At 43.5% G+C, this 27,487-nt stretch overlaps 1 protein-coding gene across 8 annotated transcripts in view; it reads right to left on the bottom strand.

Annotated features, from left to right (window-relative positions):
• The window catches only part of RPGRIP1 (RPGR interacting protein 1), a 638,645-nt gene that overhangs the window by 438,880 nt on the left and 172,278 nt on the right, over positions 1-27,487 (bottom strand). For all 8 annotated transcript variants that reach the window (XM_069633891.1, XM_069633894.1, XM_069633896.1 and 5 more), the window contains 4 exons: positions 21,843-21,948; positions 6,549-6,572; positions 4,500-4,646; positions 4,326-4,399 (listed from right to left, as the gene is read on the bottom strand). In XM_069633891.1, coding sequence (XP_069489992.1) covers positions 4,326-4,399; positions 4,500-4,646; positions 6,549-6,572; positions 21,843-21,948 — 351 coding nt within the window. The remainder of the gene's footprint in view (positions 1-4,325; positions 4,400-4,499; positions 4,647-6,548; positions 6,573-21,842; positions 21,949-27,487) is intronic.

The following is a 27,487-nucleotide window of genomic DNA, read 5'->3' as shown; positions in this document are numbered from 1 at the left end:
TATAAAGTTGGATGCTGTAACCCTTTCGTGAAACGTCACCTTTAGAGTGAATGGGCCTCATTCCGAGGTTGGAGGTATGTCCTTAACAGTGCCCGGTATCCCTTTGCTCCCACCTCGTAATGAGGCCCAATGTATTCAAGATGATATCACCACATGTTTCCAATCAAGGACACATTACCCAATAATAATGGTCTAGATTCTCATAGAGCTACAGCACCAGTCAATTTCCTTTCACTCAAAATCAGCATGTAATGTCCCAATGTCCCATCACAAAACATTGCAACACATTGCCTCATCATCCAATACAATTCAGTCTCTCCTCACCAAACATTGCTATACAATGGATCATCACCAATATATAATTGCTCATCACCAAACATCAGTGTTTAATATTTCCTGGCCAAACATCTAAATTCACTATTGAGGTAAAATTACCCAATATCTATAGTGCATGCGGACAGGTTCTTAATCATTTCTATTCATATGATGTAGAGATGATTTACTACTCGTAATGGTGTGAGAAACCTCAACGTGTCTCACTTGCTAGTCCCCGGGGATCTGTCATCCAGGTGGCCAGGCAAAACAGAAAGGTGATGGCTGGAAGGTTTTGAATTAATCATAACCACGGGCAAAGCTCTGGGGAACCCTCCAGACCATCGTTTTCCAGCCTGCCAAGCCATTACAGAAAGGGAAAACCATATGCAAATCAGGCTTGGTCCTACCCCAAAAGGGGCAGTCCAGCCCAAACTGCTAGGTCACATTCCTTCTGCACGAGACCACAAGCATCCCCAGACATGTTTCAGCCTTGTTGGGCGTCATCAGTGAGGAATAGCTTGGGTCTCTAGGCCCGGCAGACTCGGGACCCACGTCTGGGCATACCCGTCCCACTCGGGGTGACTTTAGCAAAACAGAAAGGTGATGGCGGGAAGGTTTTAAATTGATCATAACCACGGGCAAAGCTCTGGGCAACCCTCCAGACCATCGTTTTTCAGCCTGCCAAGCCATTACAGAAAGGGAAAAACCATATGCAAATCAGGCTTGGTCCTACCCCAAAAGGGGCAGACCAGCCAGAACTGCTAGGTCACATCCCTTCTGCACGAGACCACAAGCATCCCAGACATGTTTCAGCCTTGTTGGGCGTCATCAGTGAGGAGTAGCTTGGGTCTCTAGGACCGGCAAACTCGGGACCCACGTCTGGGCATACCCGTCCCACTCGGGGTGACTTTAGCAAAACAGGAAGGTGATGGCTGGAAGGTTTTGAATTAATCATAACCACGGGAAAAGCTCTGGGCAACCCTCCAGACCATCGTTTTGCAGCCTGCCAAGCCATTACAGAAAGAGAAAAACTATATGCAAATCAGGCTTGGTTCTACCCCAAAAGGGGCAGTCCAGCCCGAACTGCTAGGTCACATCCCTTCTGCACGAGACCACAAGCATCCCCAGACATGTTTCAGCCTTGTTGGGCGTCATCATTGAGGAGTAGCTTGGGTCTCTAGGCCCGGCAGACTCAGGACCCACGTCTGGGCATACCCGTCCCACTCGGGGTGACTTTAGCAAAACAGAAAGGTGATGGCTGGAAGGTTTTGAATTAATGATAACCACGGGCAAAGCTCTGGGCAACCCTCCAGACCATCGATTTTCAGCCTGCCAAGCCATTATACAAAGGGAAAAACCATATGCAAATCAGGCTTGGTCCTACCCCAAAGGGGGCCTAGAGACCCAAGCTACTCCTCACTGATGAGCCCAACAAGGGTGAAACATGTTTGGGGAAGCTTGTGGTCTCGTGCAGAAGGGATGTGGCCTAGCAGTTCGGGCTGGACTGCCCCTTTTGGGATGGGCCAAGCCTGATTTGCATATGGTCTTTACCCTTCTGTAATGGCTTGGCAGACGAAGAACGGTCGTCTGGAGGGTTGCCCAGAGCAATGCCAGTGGTTAAGATTCATTCTAAACCTTCCAGCCATCACCTCTTTGTTTTTGCTTTGTCACCCCAAGTGGGACGGGTATGCCAAGACGTGGGTCCCGTGCCTGCTGGGCCTAGAGACCCAAGCTACTCCTCACTGATGAGCCCCAACAAGGGTGAAACATGTTTGGGGATGCTTGTGGCCTCGTGCAGAAGGGATGTGGCCTAGCAGTTCGGGCTGGACTGCCCCTTTTGGGGTGGGGCCAAGCCTGATTTGCATATGGTCTTTACCCTTCTGTAATGGCTTGGCAGGCGAAGACAGGTGGTCTGGAGTGTTGCCCAGAGCAATGCCGGTGGTTAAGATTCATTCTAAACCTTCCAGCCCTTACCTCTTTGCTTTTTTCCAGGTGGCATGTCCCAACACAAGGGTCATGCAAAGTCAGGCAATTGACCAGAATCACACACACCTGACAGCACTCTCCCTTCCCCACAGGGACAAAAGGTGGAGCACCAGAGCACAATACGAGCAAGGTCGACCACACGACGAGACAGCTATCCAGGCACAGCGGTTCAAGAGGAGGAGAAAGGCCACGAGAACCGAAAGGGTGACAAGGAGAGAAGCGGCCTTGCCCTTTCTGACCCAGACCCACAAAGCCTCTGTGGAAGGAATCGTAAAACCATGAACAATAGCCAGAGTGTGTTGTAGCAGATGTCAATGGTACACAGAGCATGCCTACGCTGATAAGCAGGACAGAGAAAGACAGCTGCTACCGTGGTACCATCCTTGACTCCATATCCGAGGAAAGCCAAGCGGTTCATCACAGCCGGTGAGTTGAGGGTAGAACCGATAAGAAACTGAACTGGGTTGAATGAAAGTCGCAAAGTGGCACATTGAGGAAAGTTCAAAGAACTGTAAACTGTCAAGGGAAAACCAGCTGCAGAGGGGTCTGGCGCCACGTGGGTGCTCACTCAAAAGATTCTGGTTAATCCCACGTTGAATGAAACTACTGATACCAGAAAGCTCTAGGAGAGCCACGAGGAAAAGGTCAAAGTCATCATACAGAGGTCTAGCAAAATCCCCATATAGTCGAAAGTATTTGGCCGACAAACCATTGAGAATGCAAGGGAAGCGAATCCTGCATCATAAGAAAGTAAAAGGAATTGCGAGTTGGCAAGTGTGAACCCGACAGAGGGATGTCGATGGAAAGGGGCAAAGTCTGAAGTCCCAAGGAACAGTGTGTTGACATGAGTGAACCCGACAGAGGGATGTCCACGGTCAACTGTTTAAGAAGACTTTAAGATTTGTGAATCCCATAAGAACAACTGATTTGGAAATCCGTAGTGAACCCGACAGAGGGAGGCTAAAATTCAAGAAGGGTCTGAACCTGGAAGAGGGGGATCCAAGAGTGAAAAGTCATCACCCAAGGACTTGTGAATGTCACAGGTGAAATTGTTTTGGTGAACTGTTTTGAGGAAAGGCCGTAGTGAACCCGATGGAGGGAGGCAAACATTTGAGAAGGGTCTGAACCCAGAAGAGGGGGATGCAGGGGTGAAAAGTCATCACCCAATGTCATGTAAATGTAGCAGATGAAATCTTCTGAATTCAGGCGATAGCGAACCTGATGGAGGGAGGCTGACATTCGAGAGGGGTCTGGGCCCGGAAGTGGGGGACCCATGGGTGAAGAATAATCACCCTAATGGAAATCAAAAAGGAACTTTTGTTTATTATTTTGACCCTATCAGGCCCTCAAAAAGAAGATACTTAACCACTGAAGGTCCTGATATTGGTAAGAACTTTTGTGGATCTTAGTCTGGAAGAGGGAGAGCCAGGGGGTGGAAAGTCATCACCCAAAGTACATTTGGAAAGGAACTTTCTGTTTTGTTACTTTTAACACATCAGGTACTTGGAGGCAAGAGACTTTTTGTAGAAAAGAGAGTTCACCAACGAAGGCCCTGATAGCTGGAAATGGAACTTCCATCTCGCGCTAGGAAAGCTCGAGTGTGTGCTGTGCTCAGGAGTCCTGCCTTGTCCCGTGCTGAAAAACGTGGGGAAGGGAGACCCCCGGGAACCACATCCTGACTTATCATTTGTGAACACTTCTTTCTTCTTGTGAACCTTATCCTATGCTCTTTTATATTTAGGTAAGGATTGGCAATATGTTTTTCTTAGTATAGGCCAAGAGGCAACTAGGACTGCCTTATTATTATTTGATGGTCGTAGCTTGCTGCCATCTTAGATTTAGGTTTAGATTAGGCATTTTTCCAACCCGCATATACAGTTTAATAAACACACTTGTGTCTGTCTTCACTGTTGCCCCCATGAGTTCCTTACTATGGTCAAACAAGGAATGGGAATTATTTAACCAAGAATTCAAGTTCTCCCCCAAATAATGAAAAAGCCCACTGTATATGATGCAGCTCTCACCTTTCCAGCAGAGTATCATAATTGTCTTTTAAGAGGTCCCTTTCCTTCTCCAAATCACTGACTCGTCCCTGAAACTGAGAAGCATACTATTTAGACATCACTCATGGCAACACATGGCGCAGACACAGCTAGTTCACTTGTATATATTAAACCACACATAAACATGAAGCCTACCTCCTCCAGTGAGCTCTGTAGGATGGATCTGCTCGCCAACTGGCCATCCAGCGCAACAACCTTCATCTGCTCAGACTTGAGCTGAGCACTGAGATCCTCCACTTTGGCTAAGAGAGCATTGTGCTCTTCTTTCAGGTTATCCTGTTTCTGAATCAGTGGATATAGTGTAATGGGCATGAAAAAAGAATGAGCAGAGCCCTTAACGTCTAGGTGCTTATGGAGAACATTTTCATCCTGTACATTTCAGAACCAGTTCAAACTGCTCCTACATTAGCAGCCTTGTGCACATCAATGGAACCTCCCAATCCCCATCATGGTCCTCAGATATGTCAATGGAGTGCAACACATTCTCACATCACTGGCTTAATACACTGTAATGAGTTCCCACTTCTATTACCATCACTTGCTTCATATACTTCATAGGGCTCTCGCTATGTCTCATATGTGTCAAAAGAGTTTCAATCAACCCACATCACTGGCCAAGTACAATTCCTTGGAACCATCATAACTTCCGCCTCACTGCCTGCATAAACTTAAACAGATTCTCCTTTCATTCCTAATACCGAGCCTCATATACTCCAATGGAGTTCAACATAGTCCCAGTCACTGCCTTAATACACCTAAAAACTCTAATTTCCCAAATGCCCTCATCTCATTAAGGAAGTCATGCTCATTCATTGAGAAATCATTTAATTGAGTGGTTTTCGTAGGGTTCTCTTTTCCATCGGCATCCATTTCATGGAATATTTCTCCAGTATGGATATTAGATTTTAAAAACAGTTTACCTTTTCAGTTACCAGTTCAGAGCTCTAATAGGATGTTTAGGGGGATTCTGGAAGGGATTATCAACATTCCATATAAGTGGCACACCTGCCTGTTTTACTCCCTAAATCGAGGCAATTATTCACAACCAAAAATTCAAGAAGCAGCAGATACAAAGGCGTTGGCTCCTTGTTGCAGCCTTCACTGCAATGTTGATGTCTTCAGATCACACTCATCAGCGGCGTACACCACACAACGGAGCGCTACTACTGTGTGATCTGATCTAAAGAGGGTCTACAAGATTAAAATACATCTTTTAATTTACTGAGCACAGCAAAACTATGTATTATAATAAAAAAGCCTATGTTATTAAAATCTAACTGTATTTATACAAGCCTAAAACACCCTGTTCGACAATTAGAACTACATTTTTACTCCATGAGAACATTCCATTTACTCTCAATTTCCAAACATAGGGAGTTAAATTCTTCCACCTCAAAATCTTGTCTGGATTCATGGTTCCAGTTTACACATTGCAAATGAAATTGGGCAATAGACTTGTTGTTTTAGGGGTGGTTTGATGGTAAGTTTCATTGGCTCCTCTATATAAAAATGTATTGGTCATGTGGTAGAGGTGGGGGCATGCTGCCACATCCCCAATTTATGTAAAGCTGAATTAGACCTATATGGATGTGGAAGGAGAACGTTGAGTAGTTGGTTTTGTGCTTACTATGGCTCGTTCTATCCCATGTGAGTTATCAATTCATTTCATGGAATGTGGAAAGGGAAGCTGTCTAAAGTAATATTAAATTAAATGTGTTAGGACTCTAGGAAAGAACACTCAAGGAAATCTACTCAATCAAATGAGTACTAGATGAAATGATTCCCAAAACAATTAACATAGATACCTTCAAATCCATTTAATGAACTATCACATCACTAGCTTAATAGGCTTCAGTGGAGTTCAGTACATTCCTTCAACTACTTATGTCATGTAATTCAACAAAGTCCAATGCATGTCCCTAATCACTGGCAATAGACACTCAGTGAGTTTTCAATAGTGATCACATTACTGACTTTGCACAGAAAACGTTCTGAGCAAAAATGCTGAAGAAGTCTCCTAATCCTGTGTTACATTCCATGACTACCACTTCGGAGTGTCTTTGATCAGTCGATATGAGACTCTAGTGCTTTTCTCATGCCCCACTTCATCCACACCACCAATGCGCACAGCTCAAGTGTCAAAGGCAAGCATGAAAGGAACCTTTTATCAAGGCTAGATCTTACCTCTTGCAACTGAGCCTCGTAGGCCTGAATAAAAAAGAAAACAAAATTGAGAAAAATCAGTCACAAAGTAAGATAACATACCCTCTGCCATGCAGATTGTGTCACGCACATTCAGTAAAGAATGGACATCTATGGGCTGCTTAGGCCAAGTTAGTGCTGTGTGCAAAAAGCCTACCCTCCCTTGCTCCTCATTACTGGTCTATATCAATCACTACTTCCTTTAAGGAACCAGTAATCTGAAATAGAGCCATTTTCAAAAGCCACTTGAGAGGCCCGGCACAGGAGTGCCACACACTGAGGGTGTTCTTAAGTACCCCAAATAGATTTCTTATTTATGGGGAAAGGTGAGATTCTCCCCCAGTGGACAATATTGTATTTCTCCACTGAAGCACTAATTGACATTGCGTACATATGACATGAACCAAAGCAGTTTTAAGGTGGTAATCATGTGTTACTCAAAAGATGTAGATCATCCATATTATTTCATTACTATTGTAACATAATCTTAGTGATTCCACACTAACAAACCCACACACTGAAATAAGTGTGGCACAGTCGCCTGCCTTTCTTTGGTGATTTACAGTGTGCTGACTCAGGGGGTTGTGTCCCTCCTTGAGCCTGTGAATGGTGGGCCCATGGGTGGAAAGGATCTCTTGGGTCACCCGCAGATAGCCCTATCCAGTAGTCATGGGACTGTCACTTGTACACGTCCAAGATTCCTGGCTGTTTAAGAAGAACCAAATGGGAGCAAACCCACAGATTCTTTCTTGAAGGTCTGGCTTCGGTGTGGTGACCTTTTAGAACAAAAGAAACACACAAATACATTGGTCCATTTGCACACAACACACTGTAGCCAACAGAAGAAATATGCTTGAAGATCACATGCCATGGAGAACCCACGCTTCCCAAGTGCTTACTCATCCGAAGCAAGCAGACGCAGCACCGTTCTCCTGGAAATGGCCATCCATTCAGGTGCAAGAAAGCAAACAAGTTAAAGTGCCAGATGGATTTTTTAAAGTCAAGGTCTTGCCTTCACGCAGGATAATATTATTGACTAATGGAAAAACTGAGCCACAGCCATTTATCAAAACAAACAACTTTGAAAGCCAAGAGAACAATAAAATACACCTGAAGGCCCTAAGCTAGAGCCCAACCTAAGGGGAGGAGCACACCAGAGATATAGAGGAGAACAGGAAAGGGGCTAGAGTGGGAATTTGGAGCGTGGGGGAGTAGAGTTGGGTGACAATGTTTTCTTTGCATTCAAACTGATTCTAACGATTGTAACTTAGGAGCCCTGAGGAAGAGCCCTTAGGCTTGACACACATGTTGGCTCATTCTTTTTCTGGAACACGGTTCAATCTTGTTTGTATTTGTTTCTGATTGGAACATACCATGATTCTATCACATCTCTCATTAAATATGAGTTTATGAATCAAATATGTGTGTGAAATGTATTCTCGTAGACAGTCTTCAAATCCAGCTAAAATATTACATGAGGGTAGGTGCGAGGTATCCTAGGGACCTTTTTGTTGTATTTACATCTACTGTTACACCTTGTAGTCGAGATGCAGCAATGGCTACAGGGACTGGCAGCGATCATCTAACTGCTGCATCTGGAGAGACAACCAAGAGAGCCTTGCTGGGAAGTAAGGAAGACCAAGAGGAGACTGAGAATGCTGAAGAGTTACCCTAAAGCCCTTATACATTGTTAAAGCTTGGCCTTTGTGTTCAGATTGATAAGCTCATGAGGGAAAGGCTTGGATGAACCTTAAGTTACAGAAGCAACAGAGCAGAGAGCCTTCCTTTGTGTTTATCTGAACATCTGAACTGATCTAAATGAGGGGACACTGTGATTGAGCTTCATTTGGTCATAGTTCCTTCTGAAATGGAAAAATCGAGGAAGGTTCCCTGCGGACTGATTAGGAAAGACTTGCTTAGGCCAGTAATCCCCCTCTTCTCAGACAGATACCAAGAAAGGGGGGAACAGAACATCAATATTGGGAGCATGTCCGAGATTTAGTTTTGGTTTATAATTTCTGAATGTTAATAATGATAGAATATGAAAATAAATAAGAACACTTTTGACACCTTAACCCTGGCACCGTCTAGTCTGTTGTTTAATGTCCATGGTTTGACATATGTAAAATATTCTTTGCAATGCCACACAAATGCTCTGTATATTCTGTAATGTATCCTTAATGATCTCCTTTTTATTCTCTGACGTACTCCGTAAGGTTCTCCACGTTTTACTTTTCAAAGTTGGCAAATTCGGATTTCGGAAACAACCCCTCCAAAATATTGTAAGGGCCTAGGGAAGTAAGTAGAAAGGCGTTGTCGACTGTGTTTTCTTGGGCATGGCTTCAACATGCCGGGTCTCACCATGAGGTGAGTAAATTCCAGACATACCCCTAGCATAGTGATCAGCTCTCTCCAGCTATCTCTCCTTTCGGTGCTGCGCCCCATAGAATACAGTTGAGTCCCACGATAAATTTGGTCCAATTGTACACACAGCTCTTCCACCTTTTCCTTTGCATGCCTCCCTGAGCATCTTATCTATCCTCTGCCATCTTCCCAACTATCTACCCTACTTTGCTCCTCCCTACCACTACAGCATGTTCTATCATACTCTTCCTTTGCCTCTCTGACAGGCAAAGCATTTCGATGCCATAACCTATGGCAGGAGGTACTATAAAAATGCAAGATATCATAACATACCCCCTGGTGCGGAAAACACATCTCTCCATCTAGCTCTTCTTTCGTGCTGCAGCCCATAAAATACTGTTGAGTCCCACAATAAATTCGGTCTAATTATACATATAGCTTCTCCACCTTTTCCCTCTTATGTCTACAGGAATTCCTATCTTTCTTCCACCATCATCCCAACTATCTACCCGACCTTACTCTTCCCTACCACTGCTGTATGTTATATCATACTCTCCCTTTGCCTCTCCGACAGAAAAGCACTTCGATGTCATAACCTAAGGTAGAAGGCGCTATAGAAAAGCAAGATAACATAACATAAAGAATGCCCCATATACTCCATTGCTCTGACATCCTTGCATGGTCTCCAGCTCTACTCTAGCCAACAAAGCAAAATCTGTAGTTAATTTGTTATCATGGTATCACCAGTGTTCATGTATGCATGCATCATGGAAAATGCTATCTTTCATGCTAATTCATATGTTTTTCTAGATCTAAGGTACCAGAGACTACGTGTACAGCAAAGCCATCCAGAAATCAACAGTGCCTGATTCCCGCCAAGGTTCATGCTTCCTCCATTAGGATCCAGCAACCATTGATACCTATTATTACTGAGTGCACAAGCCTGTGCCGAAGTGACTGAGAATAAGACTGATGTCTCAGGAGGTAAGGGCGGTGGGGCTTAGGAAGTCCCAACACACCAGAACGTATCATGTGGTACACAGTAATGGAAAGGGAAAGCAATTTCGAGGGCCCCATAGGCATCATGAATGGCACTCTCACTGTCATGGGCTTGCTGTGGGTTGAGCACAGCTTGTTGGGTCTGCTTGACCGGCCAGAACGCGGCAGAGGTTCCTGTTCTCCAATAATTAACTTGTCTTATGTGTATTATGTAGAGACATCTTTCTTACCTTACCTGTGTGTGTCATATCATCATATGGTTTTGCAGTGAGTATTTTATGTTGTAGTGGCCCAAAGCCCTCTGACCAGCTCAGCTACCAGTCTGAATTGTGCATGGAACTGAGGCCCTCAGGAGGTGAAACAAACAGGGCCCCTCAGGCCTCTTGGCGTAGTGGTTGATCTGCAGAGCCTCCCGGTGCCTTTCTGTGGTATCATCAAGAGGATTGCCAAAGTAGCAGATGGGTAAGAACCTTTGTCTTTTCCTTATTCTGTAGAGGCTTTGTGCAAAGATGAGGTTTGGCAGTCCTTTTAAAGCACAGCAGTGCATATGCAGGGAATTCTGACCACCTCTTAACGGCTTGTGAGGGACTCAGGGGTTATCCCCATCACAACATGAGAAATCTCCAATAAATAAATGAAACAATAAACCAACTATATACAGATTACTGTTAGTGAAAGGTGTGTGGCATGACGGTCCAAGACAGAACCAGACGGTCTGTTGAGAGTGTGTGTCAACTCTGGCCATATCAGTGATGGAGAGATTGGTGCAGCATGGAAAGAGCCTAATGGAACCAAGGCAGATCAGCCTAGTGCCATTAGTAAAGTAGACAGTGGCTCACTTATACTGGACCAGAGCGTCTGAAAAGGCAGGAAGTGAAAATAAAAGGCTCCAGCTGATCTCTTTGGGTCAGGTTAGAGGAGTTGTCAGCTAATGCCAGTGCAGGATTATGGAGAGACAGGGGTGTGCCAAGAGGACTGTTGCCAAGCCGAAGGACCCAGTAGGCAAGGGGTGCTATGCCTGGGCAGAAAATCAAGTTAGTTGAGAGGGGTTTGACAGCAAAATGACAGAACTATTGCTAGTTTTACCGGACGGTGGACGTGGGAGAGTTCACATGATGGTTCTAGTGGAGTTGATCATGTGCCTTTGAAGAAAGTGATGTGTACATGCCTAGTACTGCTAGGGAGTGCTTGGATGTTTTGCTTTAACAAGTTGCCATAACCCGGCCTGTTCTGGTGCCACTGCGGAAGTAACTGTTTCTCAACTTTGTGTTCATCTGGGATGGAGCATCTAAGAGCACTGAACGAATTGACCTTTTCCTTTCTCCCACAGCTAAAGTTTGTGAAGACATGGTTTACTTCTGGTCCTAGCACTCATTTGGATTCATACAGTTGGTATGCAATTTAGGGACTAGAGGTATTGACTGAATTTTTATTTTTAATTGAACACAATGAGGTTGGACATAATCCCATGGCACTGCTTCGGAAATACTGCCAAACTCGATTAGCGTTATCACCACTTGGTCCGGAGGATTTCCCCTCTATTACCAGTGTTGGCATGGCAGTGGAAATCTCCATTTTTGGATTCAGTTGGACTCCAGTGGGTATTTAACAGATTTACCATGGACAGTGATTCCATCCGCAGCAAATCTACCTGTTTTTAAAGGCAATTGTAGGATTTATATCCATCTGCATGCTGTTGGCATATCCTACACTTTACTTTCAAAGTTTTACTGCTATTTTTTCCAGCACTGCCAAACTTGTAATGAGACCCAATTCAATGAATCGAAAATAACGGTGCACAGCACAATTGGAATATTATTTCATACAAGCAGGGATGTCATTTGGGGGAACCAGGGTCGCAACTGCGACCCCTGAGGTCTCCCTTGCTACCCCTGTGCTATCCCTTGCTACCCCTAAAAAAATATTTCTTTTTAAAATGATTTTCTTTCTTTTATGTAAGCTCCTGAGTTGTGGCCAGCACAATGTGGCTCTTTATTTTTGGAGTGGGTGGCTTTCTTGTTCAGGTCTCTTAAAAAACAGGGGGTTCCACAAGTACAATACTTTGAGCAGTGACCCTAAATAAGAAAGAATAGGAATAACAAATCATTTTTCTTTCTGTAATTCTATAAAATAATTGCTAGACTCATTAAACATTTATTTCAGACACACTTCAGGCGGTGAGTTACTGATTTAGTCGGTTCTTAAACACCTCAACTCATCCTTTCATCCTTCCGAGGTCGATGAATAACTACCAACACAGGTTGGGTGAGATTGTATGTATATTTTTTGTATAGAAAGCGCTTAAGCGTAAGTGCTATATAGTAACACATCATTATCATTTGTCTTTGGACGTCTGCTTGCATTCACAGTAATTTGGTAATATGGGCCCTATTCAGACTGATATTAACAATACATATGGTGATCAAATGTACATCACATTATAGTGATATCGTAACCATATTTTTTGTAGCGTACTTAGGACCAATGCTATGTGATGCCACTTCCTGTTTTGCCAAGGGGTAAAAGGTCATGTTCCCTTTCTTTCCGATATTTCACTCCTGGCTGGTGGTCAAATGACATCACTTCCTGTGATGTCATCAGTGGTCAAAGGTTGTGTGATGTCACTTCCGCTGAGTCTGGCATTCTGGTGAAATGACGTCCCTGCATATAAGGGTTTTCGAGTGAATTTTTAAGATAGCAAAAATGAACTGAGCAGTGGCAAACCACATGTAAGCCCACGTATGGGCAAAGCAAAAGAGGGCAGATCTACAGTTCTTCTCCTCCTGTGGGTGAAACCAGGAATAAAGGCACTTAGCTCTATGATGCTGCTCAAGATGGCAGGATAACAATGTGAGGGTGGGCCAAAATGGCACAAAAGGAAGTCTTTATTATATTTTCAGACAAAGAGGTGGGGACTAATTAGAATCTGCAAAATGAAACCAGGGAGGTGGGGTTCTAACAAAGTCTGACTAGCTCAGGCAGAGTTAAGAGTTCTGTGCAGGAAGGGGCCCCTATGTTTTCTAGGGAGGTAGTGCACTGGATGAGGAAGCGGGTCGTAAGGCAATCCCTACTTTGTGCACAATGGGATCTGCAGGATATGGCAGAATCCTAAACCAAAATGCCTCCGCAATGACAGGCAGAAAGGAAAGAGGTGAGGTGCATTGTGACATCATTTCTGCATGATGAGTTGTGGTGGACAACTCCAGACTGCTTGATACAAAGATCCATCTTCATCAACCCTACAAATCTGTCTTTGTAGTCACCATCCACTCTTGTAGATTCATGAATCTTTTTCTCATTATTTCCTCATCTGCGTTGCCTCCCAGTGGTGTAGCCCAGCGCCCGTTGAACTCAATAAACCTTGTACCTACTGAAGCCTGAGACAAAGGGAGATGGGAAGAAATCCAGAGTTCTGTAAAATAGTGATAGGCCCACCTGTATCGATTCTCCAGACACATTGGGGCATGCTGGGTTCCTGAACTTCTGACCCCGAAGCAATCGCCAATCAATGCCTTTCCAGTCCTAGGTATGAGGTTAGGCGTCAGTTCCTGCATTTCATCCTGCCATCCCTGCCCCACTTATCTGCTGAGCCTTATAATCCACATAGAGGTGCACCAGAGAGGAGAGAGGGCCTTTACAATGTTTGTCTGAGTTTCTATGTGACCACAGGTAATTCCAAGACCAACAGTCACAGCACCACAAGCAATGATCAACCACATAGAAGTGGAATTTAAGAGGTGCCTGGCATAAAACGAGAGCTAGACAGTTTAGATGTGAAGCTGATAGATGAATGCAAATAGCTGGATCAGAACGTAGAAACATCCAACAGACTTACCTATCATGCCTTCAATGTTCCCAGGAGCAAGGAAAAAGGAATTCAGGGCTCAGATTGACAAGGTATAGTAGAGAATGGTAGGTGAGATGATTCTGCTTCAACACCCAAGGGATGGCTGTTGAGTAGCATGAAGGATGATCTGGTTGCATAAAAGGGAGTAGGTAGAGTAAGCAACAGAGGAATGTGGCTATAAAGTGTAGATTTCACTGAGTGGAAATGCTCTGTAGCTACAGTGGTCATGCAAGAGATAAAGAGGCTATTGACATCTGTGCACACTGACAGCATCACCAACAGTATCACTGGTTGAAGGAAACGTATAAAACATTATGTGCAATGATTTCATTAAGGAACACATCCAGATATTGTTTTCACTGAAATGTGATGGGAGGACTCTTAATCCATTTAGAAGGGACTATTTCCACTACACTAATCAGTTGACAGTATACTGCCTGTTCTGAGACATAGCCTTCATTACAACTTTGCCGGTCCGGAAACAACAGTGGCGGTAAGCTTACTGCCACCATTGTTTCCGGACCGGCAAACTACAAGTCTGCTGGCAGGTGCCATTCCGCGCGCCCGGTCTGCCCTGGCGGGCGGAACGGCACCCGCGAGCAGACTTTCCTGGAGTCACCGGCATCGGTATTAACGGTGCAGGTGTTTCCATGGTCCCCATTCCCATTGAGTGCTATGGGACTCAAATGAGAATGGGGATTAACAATTACAACCGCCTGATTTACCGGACCGCCAGGGCTGTAATGCCCCGGTGTTTCAGGCAAGTCAGGTGGCGGTAATTAATTGTAGGTCTTGCGGCAACCTGCCGGTTTTACCGGCACGGTTATCGCCGGACTTGTAATGAGGCCCATGGCATTTTTTGAAACATGACTTTAACGTACTGGTGGTGCAAATGGCACAGATGTCAGATAAGATGCTTTCAGTGATTCACAAGCATCCATGACTCTAATTGAAACTCAAAGTGGAAGAAAAGAATGACACAATAGATGCGCCTTGGGCAACATGAACAAGGAGATGCTTCCCTGCTTACCCGACATCCTGCTCTCTGCTCCTACCTGCGCTTGCTGACCGCACTCTCCTTAGCAGTGATCTGCTTGTCCTTTTCTGCTCCTGCCTGCGACTACACTTCATGGGCTGTCAACCTACCTGCAACCCTTCCTGACTTATTTTAAGAATTGTCTTCCTGCTGGCCTTGTTTGTAAATGACTCTCAAGTCTATCCAGCTTTCTCAACTGCTGCATTTATATAAAATACTCTTCTGTCCTTTTATATTTTACAGGACATCAGAGATTACCATTTTTGATCAAGGTTACAGAGAGGGACCCAAAACGCATAGTTTTTTACATCATTCCTGTAAAACTTTTTTTGATAATTTCATAACGATTGAGAAGGAGCAGCACTTTGTACAGAAATACCTGATTGTATGACATTACCTGATTTTGTTCTAAGTATTTGTATATGATTTATTTGCAATGCTTTGCACTGGAGCATCAATTTTATCCTACCAGGCAGTGTTTTCATTAATGTTTATTAAAACAAAATCTGTTGATGTATATGCATAGTATTATCTTTAATGGAGGGCATAACATGGATTTTACCACCTATTGCTTTTTTCCTCTTTGTGAGTTAATACATATCATTGCATATTTGGGTGTGTTGTTGTCCACAGGAGTATGCAGCACAGTCCCTAAATTAGTTCATGTAGGACCTTTATAATGATTTATTGGATGGAAGCTCTCAACTCAGGGAGTTCCTTCCTTCCCCAATCAAGGTGTCGCACAGTAAAACACATAACAGATTCAGACTTGGTCAGGTTTCCAACCTGTCTAACACCACTCTGCTTCCTCCTCTGTGCCACCAATCAGCCAATAACTAGGCCAGTGTACAGAAGAAGGTAATATCGATTTATTTAAATTATAGAATTAATAATAGCTGCATCACAATAACACAAGCCACCCACTGCATGGCACAACACAATAATCCCATATGAAATGTACTCACATTAATAGAGTGGCATGTATTTCATAGTAAACTTTCAGTTGCAACAGCAAAACACAGGTTGAATTTTAAATTAGATCACACATGGGATTTCTCTGCGCATCAACACATAGGAAACTTTAAAAACACACAGTCATTAATTAATTTATAAAAATGCTCTTTTCTCCCATCACCCCTACCCCCGGGCATCAGTTATATGTGACACCCCACACATTTAGGGGCAAGGTTTAGGGACTGGGAAAATATTGGGCATTTTGTTTGGCTTTTTAATTTGAAAGGCAGGATTTTGGAAATGAAATCAATGGGAATATTTTTCTTTCTCAGAAAGTCACAACATAACAACCTTCTTGAATTTACAGATAACCACCGTAAAATATATATTTTCTGATTCAGTGATTTATGGCAGGTCTGAGGACACTACTTTGATTGCGGCATGACCTTGCTTGAGTGAGCTATCATTTTTCGCAGTTTATTCATACACCCAAATAGTTATGAACTTCAAACTTCACAAAGCACCCATGTACAGCTAGACCTAATTTTGCATGCGACTCAGCTGTATTCTGTTGGAGGTACCAGGGTATGTTTAGGGTGGGAGTAGTAAACGGTGTATATTGAAGATGTTTGTGGCTGTGTAAACCGAACTAAAAGTGGGGCACAACTGTATTCCATGGAATGCAGTGCTTGAGGATCTGAATGAAGAAACACTGAAGCGACCAAACAGTGGCAAGAATTCAAAAGAGCAAACCCACCCCTGGAAACACTGTGGGAGGATAAATGTGAGTGTGGCAAAACACATCAGTGATGAGATTCAAAACAGAAAACATACCCTGGGAACACTGAGGGAAGAGAAATGCAAATGTGGCAAGACACAACAGTGGCAAGAATCAAAACAGCAGACATACATTTGGAGCCTACTGGGGGAATGCATGTGTGGCTGAATATAGGCAATGGCTGGTTACACTGTAACAAATTTACACTTGAAACACTGTGAGAAGCACAGTGCGGGTGCAGTTAACTACGGCAGTGGTAAGATTCAATGATGATGTCTCTTACCTGGAAGTAGCTGCAGAGGGCGAGTGTGGCATCTGGCAGGGTTGGGATGCCAAGGTGAGCAGGCAAATAGGGATGGTAGGCGCCCAAAGGAAGGTTCCCTTTGGGGGCTGCCCTGGCGGAGAGCTTCCAATATGGTGTTCCGGGTCTCGTGACCTAGAACACCAATCAGATGGGGGCAATGGTGAGCAGTGGGAGTAGGGAGGTGGAGCCATGTCCCATGGCCAGGGAGCACAGTGAAGTGTTAATGGTGCTGCAAAAATGCCCCCAATGAGTTAAAATACCTAACAAGGGCTGCTCATGCCATGGGAAGTCTCCTCTTAGTGGCAGAGGCTTGGAAATCGGAGAACTATGGGAACCGTCGCCAAGTCCTTTTGGTTTTCTGGGTCTCGTGACCTGGAATACCAATCGGGTTTTAGAGGTGCCCATAGCACAGAGTCAGCATTGCTGGACTTACAGACAGAAATGCTGAGTATCCTAGACAGAGGCAAAACAGGTTTGTTAATCCTCTTGGACCTCTCGGCGGCTTTCGATTTGTTAGATCATGGGAAGCTCCGAGAGGCCCTAGGCGCAGCTCGTAACTGCTCCCATGATGCAATAGATTGGGTATCATCATTCCTAGAAGACAGGAACTCAAAAATCAACTGGGCAGGTCACTCCACCTCACCCAAACCTGTAGACTGCGGCGTCTCTCAAGGAGCCAGTTTCTCTCCTTTGCTTTTCAATTTATACATCCGTTGCCTTTGTACTCTTCTATCTCAGCTTAGAATTTTTTTCACCAATCTCGCTGACGATACACAGCTCATCTTAGAGTTGAGTGGAAACCATTCCTTAGACAACGAGAAGTTATCGATTATCTATAACACCATTGAAAACTGGATGTTAACACACTGGATGTGTCTTAATAGTTCTAAAACGGAACTTATGACCTTTGGAAGTGCTAAAGCATTAAAAAACCTTGGCTCGGACTATTCCACCTTCACTATAAAAGACTCCACCATTAAGGTATCAAATAAGGCCAAAACCCTAGGTATTTATTAACAATCTTCCCTAGGTGCAGAAGCCCAAACCGCTTATTTAAAGCGAAATTGTCAATATTATCAAAAGCTTCTCTGCCAGATCAGACAATTTCTTAACATCAAGAACAGTGCCACGATAGGGAGAGCTACCATCCTGTCTCGCTTGGACTATGGTAACGCGTTAATGCTTGGCGCTAGCAATAATTGCCTGAAACAATGCCAGATTATTCAGAATAATGCTGTCAGGTCCATCACTAACAAATCTAAGCGAGAACACATCACCAAGGACAGAAATGATCTCCATTGGTTGGCAGTGAAGGAACGGATCCTGTTTAAATCACTAACCCTAACCCACCGATGTCTCTACGGCACGGCACCAGCATACCTTAAGAAAAAGTTCAGGTGGTATGAGCCAAGTCGTAGCTTGAGATCCGCCAAGCAAGGGCTGATCAATCCTAGCCTTCCAGGCAAAGCCACTGGTCTCGGTCGAGCTTTTCCGAGTTTGGCAACTTCCCACTGGAGCAAACTGCCTTGCAGCCTTAGACTGGAAAGCAACACCCAACTCTTTAGGAGGCATCTGAAGACCATTTTCTTCAAATAACTAGGCAATTTCTACACCGAATCATGTTGCCATCTTTCTGCCCCCCTCTCTTTACTTTCTTTTGTGTCGTCCTGTTAATCTTCGTCCTCGTGTCTTTTTCGCGCCCTGATGCTTGCGAGCTACGGCGCGTTACAAATAAATAAATAAATAAAAATAATAAATGAATCGGATGCGACAAGGGTGGGCAGCGGGAGGTGGAGCTAGGTCTCAAGGCCAGGGAGCATAGTTCAGCATTAATGGTGCTGCAAAAATGCCCCTAACAAGTGCACATACCCAACAAGGGCTGCTAATGCCCTGGAAAGTCTCCTCTTTGTGGTGGAGGCCAGGAAATGGGAGAATTACTGGAACCAACAAAGAGGGTCAGGGATAACCCTGTTCCAACCTGATGCTCACAGTAAGTAAGTAATCAAATTTTAAATGCTCATCTTATTAAAGGTGTTGTAGTACATTAATGAATGACAACCCATTTCTATACAATGTACAGTAGATTAAACTCAGTAAATCTCTTCAGAATGCAGTATGCAGTTGCAAAGCCAATACATTTCAGAGTAGTCTCTTTCTTCAGGGCTAACACCTGCAATCCAAGCATACCCTTTCGAGAAACCGAGTTATGTAGTGCCACCCCATGGTGGTTATGGTAAATCACTTTGGCTTGTTCTACAGTTCAGACTCCATGGGGAGTCAGTTGTTTTTAATTACTGGAACCGTCACAAAGTCCTTTTGGTGTTCTGGGTCTTGTGGCCTGGAACACCAATCGGATGCGTTGAGTGCGGACAAGTGGAGCTGGGTCTAAGTGACGGGGAGCATGGTGAAGCGCAATGGCACTGCAAAAAAGCCACCAATTAGTTAAAATACTTAACAAGTGCTTCTCACGCCCTGGGTCCAGAAGTCCAGAATCCTACCAAGTAGCAGGACTTCAACCACAAGCCTTCGGAAGAGGGGCCTTTAAGTCAACAATGGTATAGGAATGCGGAGCATAACTCTTCACATGAAGCAGAAATCCAAATACAAAACAAACAAAATTATCATACCAACTTTAGACCACCTTGGATTTCAAAACCTAGGGCACGTTGCGGTCATGCCTAAAAGCTATCTAGTTCGATCCCCAAGCCTGTGCTTTTCACCATCTGACCCCTCCAATGCATTGAGAAGCGATGGCCAATGTGGTTTGCAAGGAGTTTGGCGTGGGAACAAAGTTTCTTGTGTCCCAATGACCCATTAAAATCGAATGTTATAGTTCATGACCAGCAAAGCAGATCCGCTCTATTTTAAAGAGCATCAAGTGCAAAGTTGAAGGGCATGGGCCATCTATTCCCACCACCATGGTTGTTGTACTGCAGGGTACACAATGTGCACTCGCCACTAGCTATAGGTTAGGGATATTTGATTCATGGAGAGTCAGAAATGGCATGCTGTGGATATCTATAGCATTCAGGTAGCAAGGGACTTCATATGGCTGGCTAATCGCTTACACCTTGAACCTTTGCCCCCTGTTGTAGTGTATCCAAGCAAAGGGTGAAACAATGACACCCCCCACATGCTCACCTACCCTTCCCACCTCACCTTCGCTCATGATAGACTGGCTTTGGGAGGGTTCTTCCAAAAAGCAGATGCAAAAGACAGGTGGGGGTTGGGTAGAGTTCTTTGTGACAGCGTGACCTGGCTTAAAGAGACATATGGGTGATGAAAATGCCACAAAAACAGCTACCCGCCTACACACGTAGTAGGTGTGACTGGTTGCAAACTGTGCTACCTTTCATGTCGGGTGAATAATTACGATCCAATTCTGAACATTTGCATATAAAGTCCTGAAGACGGGTCCAGCACACGCCTGATAGCATCTTTAAAAACCAGCTACAGAGCCTGTTCTTTTGTCCAATTAATTTCCGCTAGGACCCAGAAACACACTCTCTGGTGTTGACAGAGTCAAGGACAAACAAATTGTTTTCCGAGGTTTCATTCAACAACAAGATGTTCACCTCACACTTTTACTAACCTCACAACATCACCAGTACACAATGATTGTGTTAAGTTAAAAAAAAATGTTTTGGTTGAAAATACTGATTTCCATTATATGTTTTTTATGTGAAGTTATGTACAAACAAAATGCATTTTTGTCTTTTTTTAATATAAATCTTATTGAGTGTTTTCTATAAATTAAAAGATGTATATCTCTATTACTTCTGTCATAATTATTCAACCGACATGAAAGGTAGCACAGTTTGCAACCAGTCACACCTAGTACGTGTGTAGGCGGGTAGCTGTTTTTGTGGCGTTTTCTTCACCCATGTGTTTGTAGTAGTCCTCAGCCACACAGCCCCCTAAAAAAGAGGACTCTGCAGCTCTAATTGCTTTGCATTATTAAAGAGACATATGACATGCTTCTACTCTGCCTTTTGTCCTGTACATTTACATCCCACAGTGCAAATGAAGAAAATCTGGCAGCCGGGACCAGCTTACATTACAGTGTAAACATAACCGGCCCCACTGCCAAATTATACACAGGAGCAACATCAGCACCATAACGTGTGCGAGATTCTTAAAGCGGGCTTGAAATTAGACCCGATTCAGGCTTGTGAGTCTACATTAAGGTCTACGATCAGGGGTGTACAGAACTATTTTTATTTGGGGGCTTCTTTTCTCTCGAAACAGCCTGAATGTCTGTCTTTTTTCAAATCTTTTGCTTTATGTCGATTTTGATCCAAATATAAAGTGCATGTTTGCTTTTGTGATTCCTTTTCCTCTTTTTTATTATGTTCTAAGTCGTTGAGATGTTTTTTTGTCTGAGATCAATTTAACTGATTCTATCAGAACAATATTTTTAATACTTATATACGTAGAGTTTATGTAAAGATATGTGTTATTATATTATGATCTGTGTCTTTTACTTACTTTACTGTTTGCTTGTGTAGTATTCATGAGTGTGTAAAATATTCTGCCTCAAGATTCTTAATTTATGAGATTTTTATGTTATACATGTGTTAAAAATCATAATTGTGTCTTCTTTGTTATGGCTAAAACACAATAAACAAAAATAATAATAAATAAATTAAGGTCTACGATCAGGGGTGAGAAAGCTTTACAGAGAGTGAGACTGAACTAAAGTCTATGAAACCGGAATGAAACTGACTTTCATGTGTGAGTCTCATCAAATCTAAGGAACTCTTGTGGGTTGGCTGGGTGTGAAACCTGACTTTGTTTTGACATGCTTCCTGGTCCTCCTTTAGATGCTGTCCCGTAACAACCCTTCCATCCCCTTCCAGCCTTCCGCACTGGTGCGTCAAAGCTGGGGTTAGCTAGCACTACACAAACCCCAAATTACAGAGAGCCACTCAGCAGATGAAAGGATGAACGGGAGAACACAATGGGGGAGAAAGAGAGAGCTTGAAGTAACCCACCTCTTGCAGTTGCACAAACTCTTCTTTTAGGAGGCGCAACGCGGTGTCCTTCTCCCACAGTTGCTTCTGCAGGCGGATCTGCCCCACATTCTCCAGGATTGTGGACCTTTAGGAAAGAAGTACACTAACTGAAGGCAAAGGAAAGCAAGTATTGGCAAAGCAAACAGTTTGGGCTTTTGTCACAGGCTGCCTCCCAGGTTCCTAGAAACAAAGACCATGGATGTGGCCCATGTGGAAGTAAGAGCGTTCATACTGCCTGCTGTCCCTGCCCATGCACGGCATTACAGAAGGGTCAGCTCTGGTGAAAACAATGAAGCACCTCCAAACTCCACTGGCCTCGTCCACCTCCAAACTCCACTGGCCTCGTCCACTCTAACATAAGGAAAGGTCGGGAATGGAGCTGAGACACTTTCCTTCACACCCAACTCTTGTCACTCCCCTAGGTTGCTCCCTTAGGCAGCAGCTCTATGGAGGAGGGCAAGACAGGAGGATTTTGCATTCAGCTGGGGCAGGTGGGCACGACATCTGCTGTCCCCATCCCTCTTGCTTATTAGGTCCATCTGACTGTGGCAAGAGAACCAGTAAAGTGGGCAAGGCATGGGGAAAGTCGCACGGGGTGTCTGTTGGTTCGGCCTTTCCCAGACTAAGTGAGTAGTGAGGCACATGGGACAGGACCACTGCGACTCACTGTGCTCTAGGCACCTAATCTGGGAAGTCCTCCTTGTTCCCACTTTCCTTGTCCTGTTGTTATATGGGTAGTAGGAGAAGCATGGATGAATGTAGAATGTTTTGCAACAGCACAGAAATTATGAAAGCGTGCACAGTCTGATGCATGTTAAATCCATCCCTCTATAGAGGAAAAAAACAGCCTCGCCGCAGTGGTGCTTAAGTGAAATTCAGGAACCACACCTAAAAACCATGTTTATGCGTATCTTTCCGTGCCCTAAAAGTGGCAAACACGAACAGCATGACAAAGCCAAGGGCTTAGGACCTTGATCTGGCAAAGATGAACATGACAGAAGGGGTCTTGAATTTGATTATTGTGGACATGATAACTGATCAAGGCACCAATAGAATAGTAAATACTGACAGGCAAATAGCCTAAGAATTCAGTTCATGGCGAATTAAACGCAGACCGGATATGCGCCGTTCATAGGATGGTTGCCTGAAAATTAAGAGCATGATCAACATGGATAAGAGAGTTGAACCAAGGATTTAGATTTACTGCCTCAATGTGGTAACAAAGAAACAATTCAAAGCTATGATATTGTAAACATGATAGGATAAGAGCAATGATTCATGTCCTGCAAGTGGTAAACATGACAATATATATTAGAGCAAGGATTCATGGCTTGTAGGTCGTGAACTTTGGAAGTATAATGGAGTCTAGATTCAGAGCAAGGACATAGTAAACATGGGCAGTATATCAGACAAAGGCTTCAGGCAGGAATGTAGTAAATGCAGAGGAGGTCAGTTTGCTCCAATTTGTGACTTGGCGGGGGTACCTGGTACATTTGCGCTCAGGCATAGCCAGGTACCAGCTCCAAATGTTTGTCATTTGCACGGCAGAGTGCACATGTGCAGGGAAAAGGCAGCGTACACGTGTGTTCACTACCTTTTGCCCTGCACTTTTGCACTTGGCCATGCAAAGTGAGGAAATGCTGCCTGACATCCTTGAAAGGTCTCAGCTCACGGCGATCGTATGATTTGCGAATTCGATCCAGCTATTAAACCCCCCTCGCCCGCCCTCCTGCACTTCTCCGCTTTGATAAAGACACCTGGTCAAAGCACGTGTTAGCATTTTCTCGTCCTGCAAATGTACCAATACTTACTTGCAAGACCCAGGCAACTAATTGGCCCCTTAAACAACCAATCAAAACAAGCAATATGAAAACCTGATTGTGTTCAGCAGTGATCGCGAGAGCCTACGTGCAGGCATCACCTTAATATGTGACAACAGTCAAATCCAGCGCCATTAACGCCAGGGATCCAATCCCAGCCTATCCAGTATTAGATGTCACCAGTGCTACGGGATTCAATAGTTCTGTAAAGGATCTTTCAAATTCTGAAACCAAATAATCAGGGGACTCATGATCAGAAGTAGATTCCATGAGAATTTAAAGACAGGATTTCGAGTCTCCATGCAGGACTTTATTATAGTCCCTACTAGAGACAGAGATTATTTTTCCGAGCTATAAGAGATGGCAATGCAAATTGAACAGTGACAGAGAAGTGGTCAGACAGGTCGGTTTTTGCTGACTACCCAGTAACAGGAGAATTACACCCCCCCCCCCCCCAACCCCCCACCATTATAGCTATGACATATGGATTTTGATGGTTTGGCATTTCCCATAAGATGTTTAATGTGCATGTGAAACTTAAAAAGGCACTTAGTTTCTGCCATTAAACACTATAATAAACACTCAAAATGTTTCCGGAAAGAAAACTGCAACAGGGGAGATGACTTGATTGACCCAGGCTGACACACTGTGGCCAACAAGGAATAAAGAATTTAAATTTAAATTTAATTCTTTCACAGACATCATCTTCCCTGCTAACTCATATCTGCTCTTTAGAAATGGTGGAATGGAAATGGTGTTGCTTTCTTCTTTTGGAATTTGTATAATAATAGTGGATTTAACTTTCCTATAGGGGTCATGTTTGATTATGGAAAAGTTACATTTTCCACAGAATCAGGTGCGATAATCATGATAATGTCCCCACAGAGAGAGTGTGTACTTGCAATCATGTTGAGGTCCCCACAGAGATGGTGTGTGATTACAATAATGATAAGGTCCCCATAGAGATGGTGTGTGATTAGGACTATACTCAAGTCCCCACAGAGACAGTGTGTAATTATGATGATGTTAAGCACTTGGGCATTAGCCGCTCTATGAATCTAAATATAATACAAGAAATACAAATACAAAATATGGTCCCCACAGATATGGTAAGTGATTATGATAACCCTAAAGTCCCCACAGAGATGGTGTGTGATTACAATGATGATAAGGTCCCCATAGAGATGGTGTGTGATTAGGACTATACCCAAGTCCCCACAGAGACAGTGTGTAATTATGATGATGTTAAGCGTTTGGGCATTAGCCACTCTATAAATCTAAATATAATACAAGAAATACAAATACAAAATATGGTCTCCACAGATATGGTAAGTGATTATGATAACCCTAAAGTCCCCACAGAGATGGTGTGTGATTACAATGATGATAAGGTCCCCATAGAGATGGTGTGTGATTAGGACTATCCTCAAGTCCCCACAGAGACAGTGTGTAATTATGATGATGTTAAGTGCTTGGGCATTAGCTGCTACACACACACACACATTTTACCTACCTTGTAAGGACTATGTGCGGAAACCTACCTTGTGGGAACTAACCCTTCCCAATGTTATAAAAATGGGCTAATAGCAGAATTATGTTCAGAAAAAATTCATAACACAGGAAATTCATATTTGCAAAAATGCTTATTTTTTCTCACATTTATGCACCATCTTTGCGGGGACTTTAACGTGTGTTACCATCTTTGTGGGGGCTTACTTCATTATTCTCATTTGGGATGGAGGGCATCATAAGCAAATGTAAACATGCTTACTTTAAAGTACTAAGTATACATTATACCATTTTATATCTACATGTGAGTATCTGCCTGCATTATGGGTATCACAACAGATGGATTCAGTTGGTTTTGCATTTCCCATAAGATGTTTAATTTGCATTTGAAACTTAAAAAAGCACTTGGTCTCTGGCATTAAAGACTATTATAAACGTTAAAAATGTTCCAGAAAAAGAGAACTGTGGCACAAGAGATGACTTGATTGACCCAGGCTCACACACTGTGGCAAAAAAGGAATCATGAATTTAGATTCAGATTTCGTTCTTTCACAGACATCATCTTCCCTGCTCACTCATATATCCTTTTTAGAAATGGTGGAATGGAAATGGTGTTGCTTTCTTCTTTTGGAATGTGTATAATAATAGTGGAGTTAACTTTCCCAGAGGGGTCAAGTATGATTATGGGAAAGTTACATTCTCCACAGAGATCGGGTACGATAATCATGATAAAGTCCCCACAGAGATGGAGTGCGCTTGTAATCAAGTTAAGGTCCCAACGGAGATGGTGTGTGATTACAATGATGTTAGGTTCCCCACAGAGATGGTGTGTGATTATGACTACACTCCAGTCCCCACAGAGACAGTGTGTAATAAGCGCTTTGCCAGAAGCAGCTATATAAATCTAGATAAAATACAAAATACAATTACAAAATAATGTCCACACAGATATGGTATGTGATTATGATAACACTAAAGTCCCCGCAGAGATGGTGTGTAATTTCAATGATGTTTAGTTCCCCACAGAGATGGTGTGTAATAGGAATATTTTTAAAGTCCATCCAGAGGTCACACAGAGGTCAACAAAAACTTGAACTGAACATTTGAGTCTAGTATTTAACTTCTCAATGGTTGTCCTCATTAAGCATCTTCCCTTCCCCATCAAAAATGACTTACCGCTCCTTCTCCTACTATCGTACACTACACACACGTATTCCTCTACACACATGGCAGCCTTATGCCTATTAATACCAAATTAACCTGAGGGAGCCTTGCCAAAGCTCTCATCTCTATTTATTTCACTCACCCCCAAAGCAGTGGCTAATCAGGTATCACAGCGCTGTCATGTAATAGATTTTGGGCTCTCCCCTTTTAAAAGAGAGAAATCGAAGTGCCACTGCCACAAACCACACAGAACCATACTGGCATATGATTCCCCCACTAACCTAGTAAAGTCTCATGCAATAAAACCACCAAAATGCCAAAGGTTCACTATAGAAGACCACCTTTCAGTTAATGTATTGAGTATGATAATGATGCTGAAGTCCCTGAGGAGATGATATGCGATTATTTTGATGTTCAAAAGCCGACAGAGATGCTGTGTAATTATCATGACTTTAAGGTCCTCACAGAATTGTGTGTGATAATGGTGGCAATGAAGTCCCCACATAGAAAGTGTGTGATCATAATGCAGTTAAACTCCCCTTAGACATGGTGTGTGATAAAAATGGTGTCGGAACCCCAAAGAGATTGTGTTTGAATATAGTGATGTTAAAGTTCCCACAGCAATGGTGTGTTTATAATGGTATTAAAGTCCCTACAGAGATGGTGTGTGATAAAAATGAGATTGAAGACCCCACAGAGATGGCGTTTGATCATATTGATGTTTAAGTTCTCACAGAGATGATGTTTGATAAGGGTGCTATTAAAGTTTTCACAGGTGAAGCGGGACAATTCCATAGGTGAAGTGGGATAATAATGATGTTACCGTCCACACAGAGATGATGTGTATCAATGTTAGAGTCAGAGATGGTATGTAACAATGTTTGATAAATGGATCTTAAATGATATGACTTCTACAATTTTGGTGGCTTTTTGGCGATATGTTCTGCAATAGAGGTAAGGTAGGGACTGGTGGGAGCAGATCAAATGTGAGCTGCAAATCCTGAAGTGTTGATTAGTACAGATGTAGATGTACGTGCTTTGCTTTCTGTGAGCTGGTGAGATACAGAGTGAGTTGGACATGTAGGTTTTGTGTTGATACATGGGCCCCAGGTGTGGTGTTCCATGAAATAC

This window comes from Ambystoma mexicanum, chromosome 13 (genome assembly GCF_040938575.1).
Source record: "Ambystoma mexicanum isolate Mex_15411 chromosome 13, UKY_AmexF1_1, whole genome shotgun sequence".
NCBI classification, from domain to species: Eukaryota; Metazoa; Chordata; class Amphibia; order Caudata; family Ambystomatidae; genus Ambystoma; species Ambystoma mexicanum.
The sequence above is the reverse complement of the archived record's forward strand: the minus strand, read 5'-3'. Positions and strand labels throughout refer to the sequence as shown.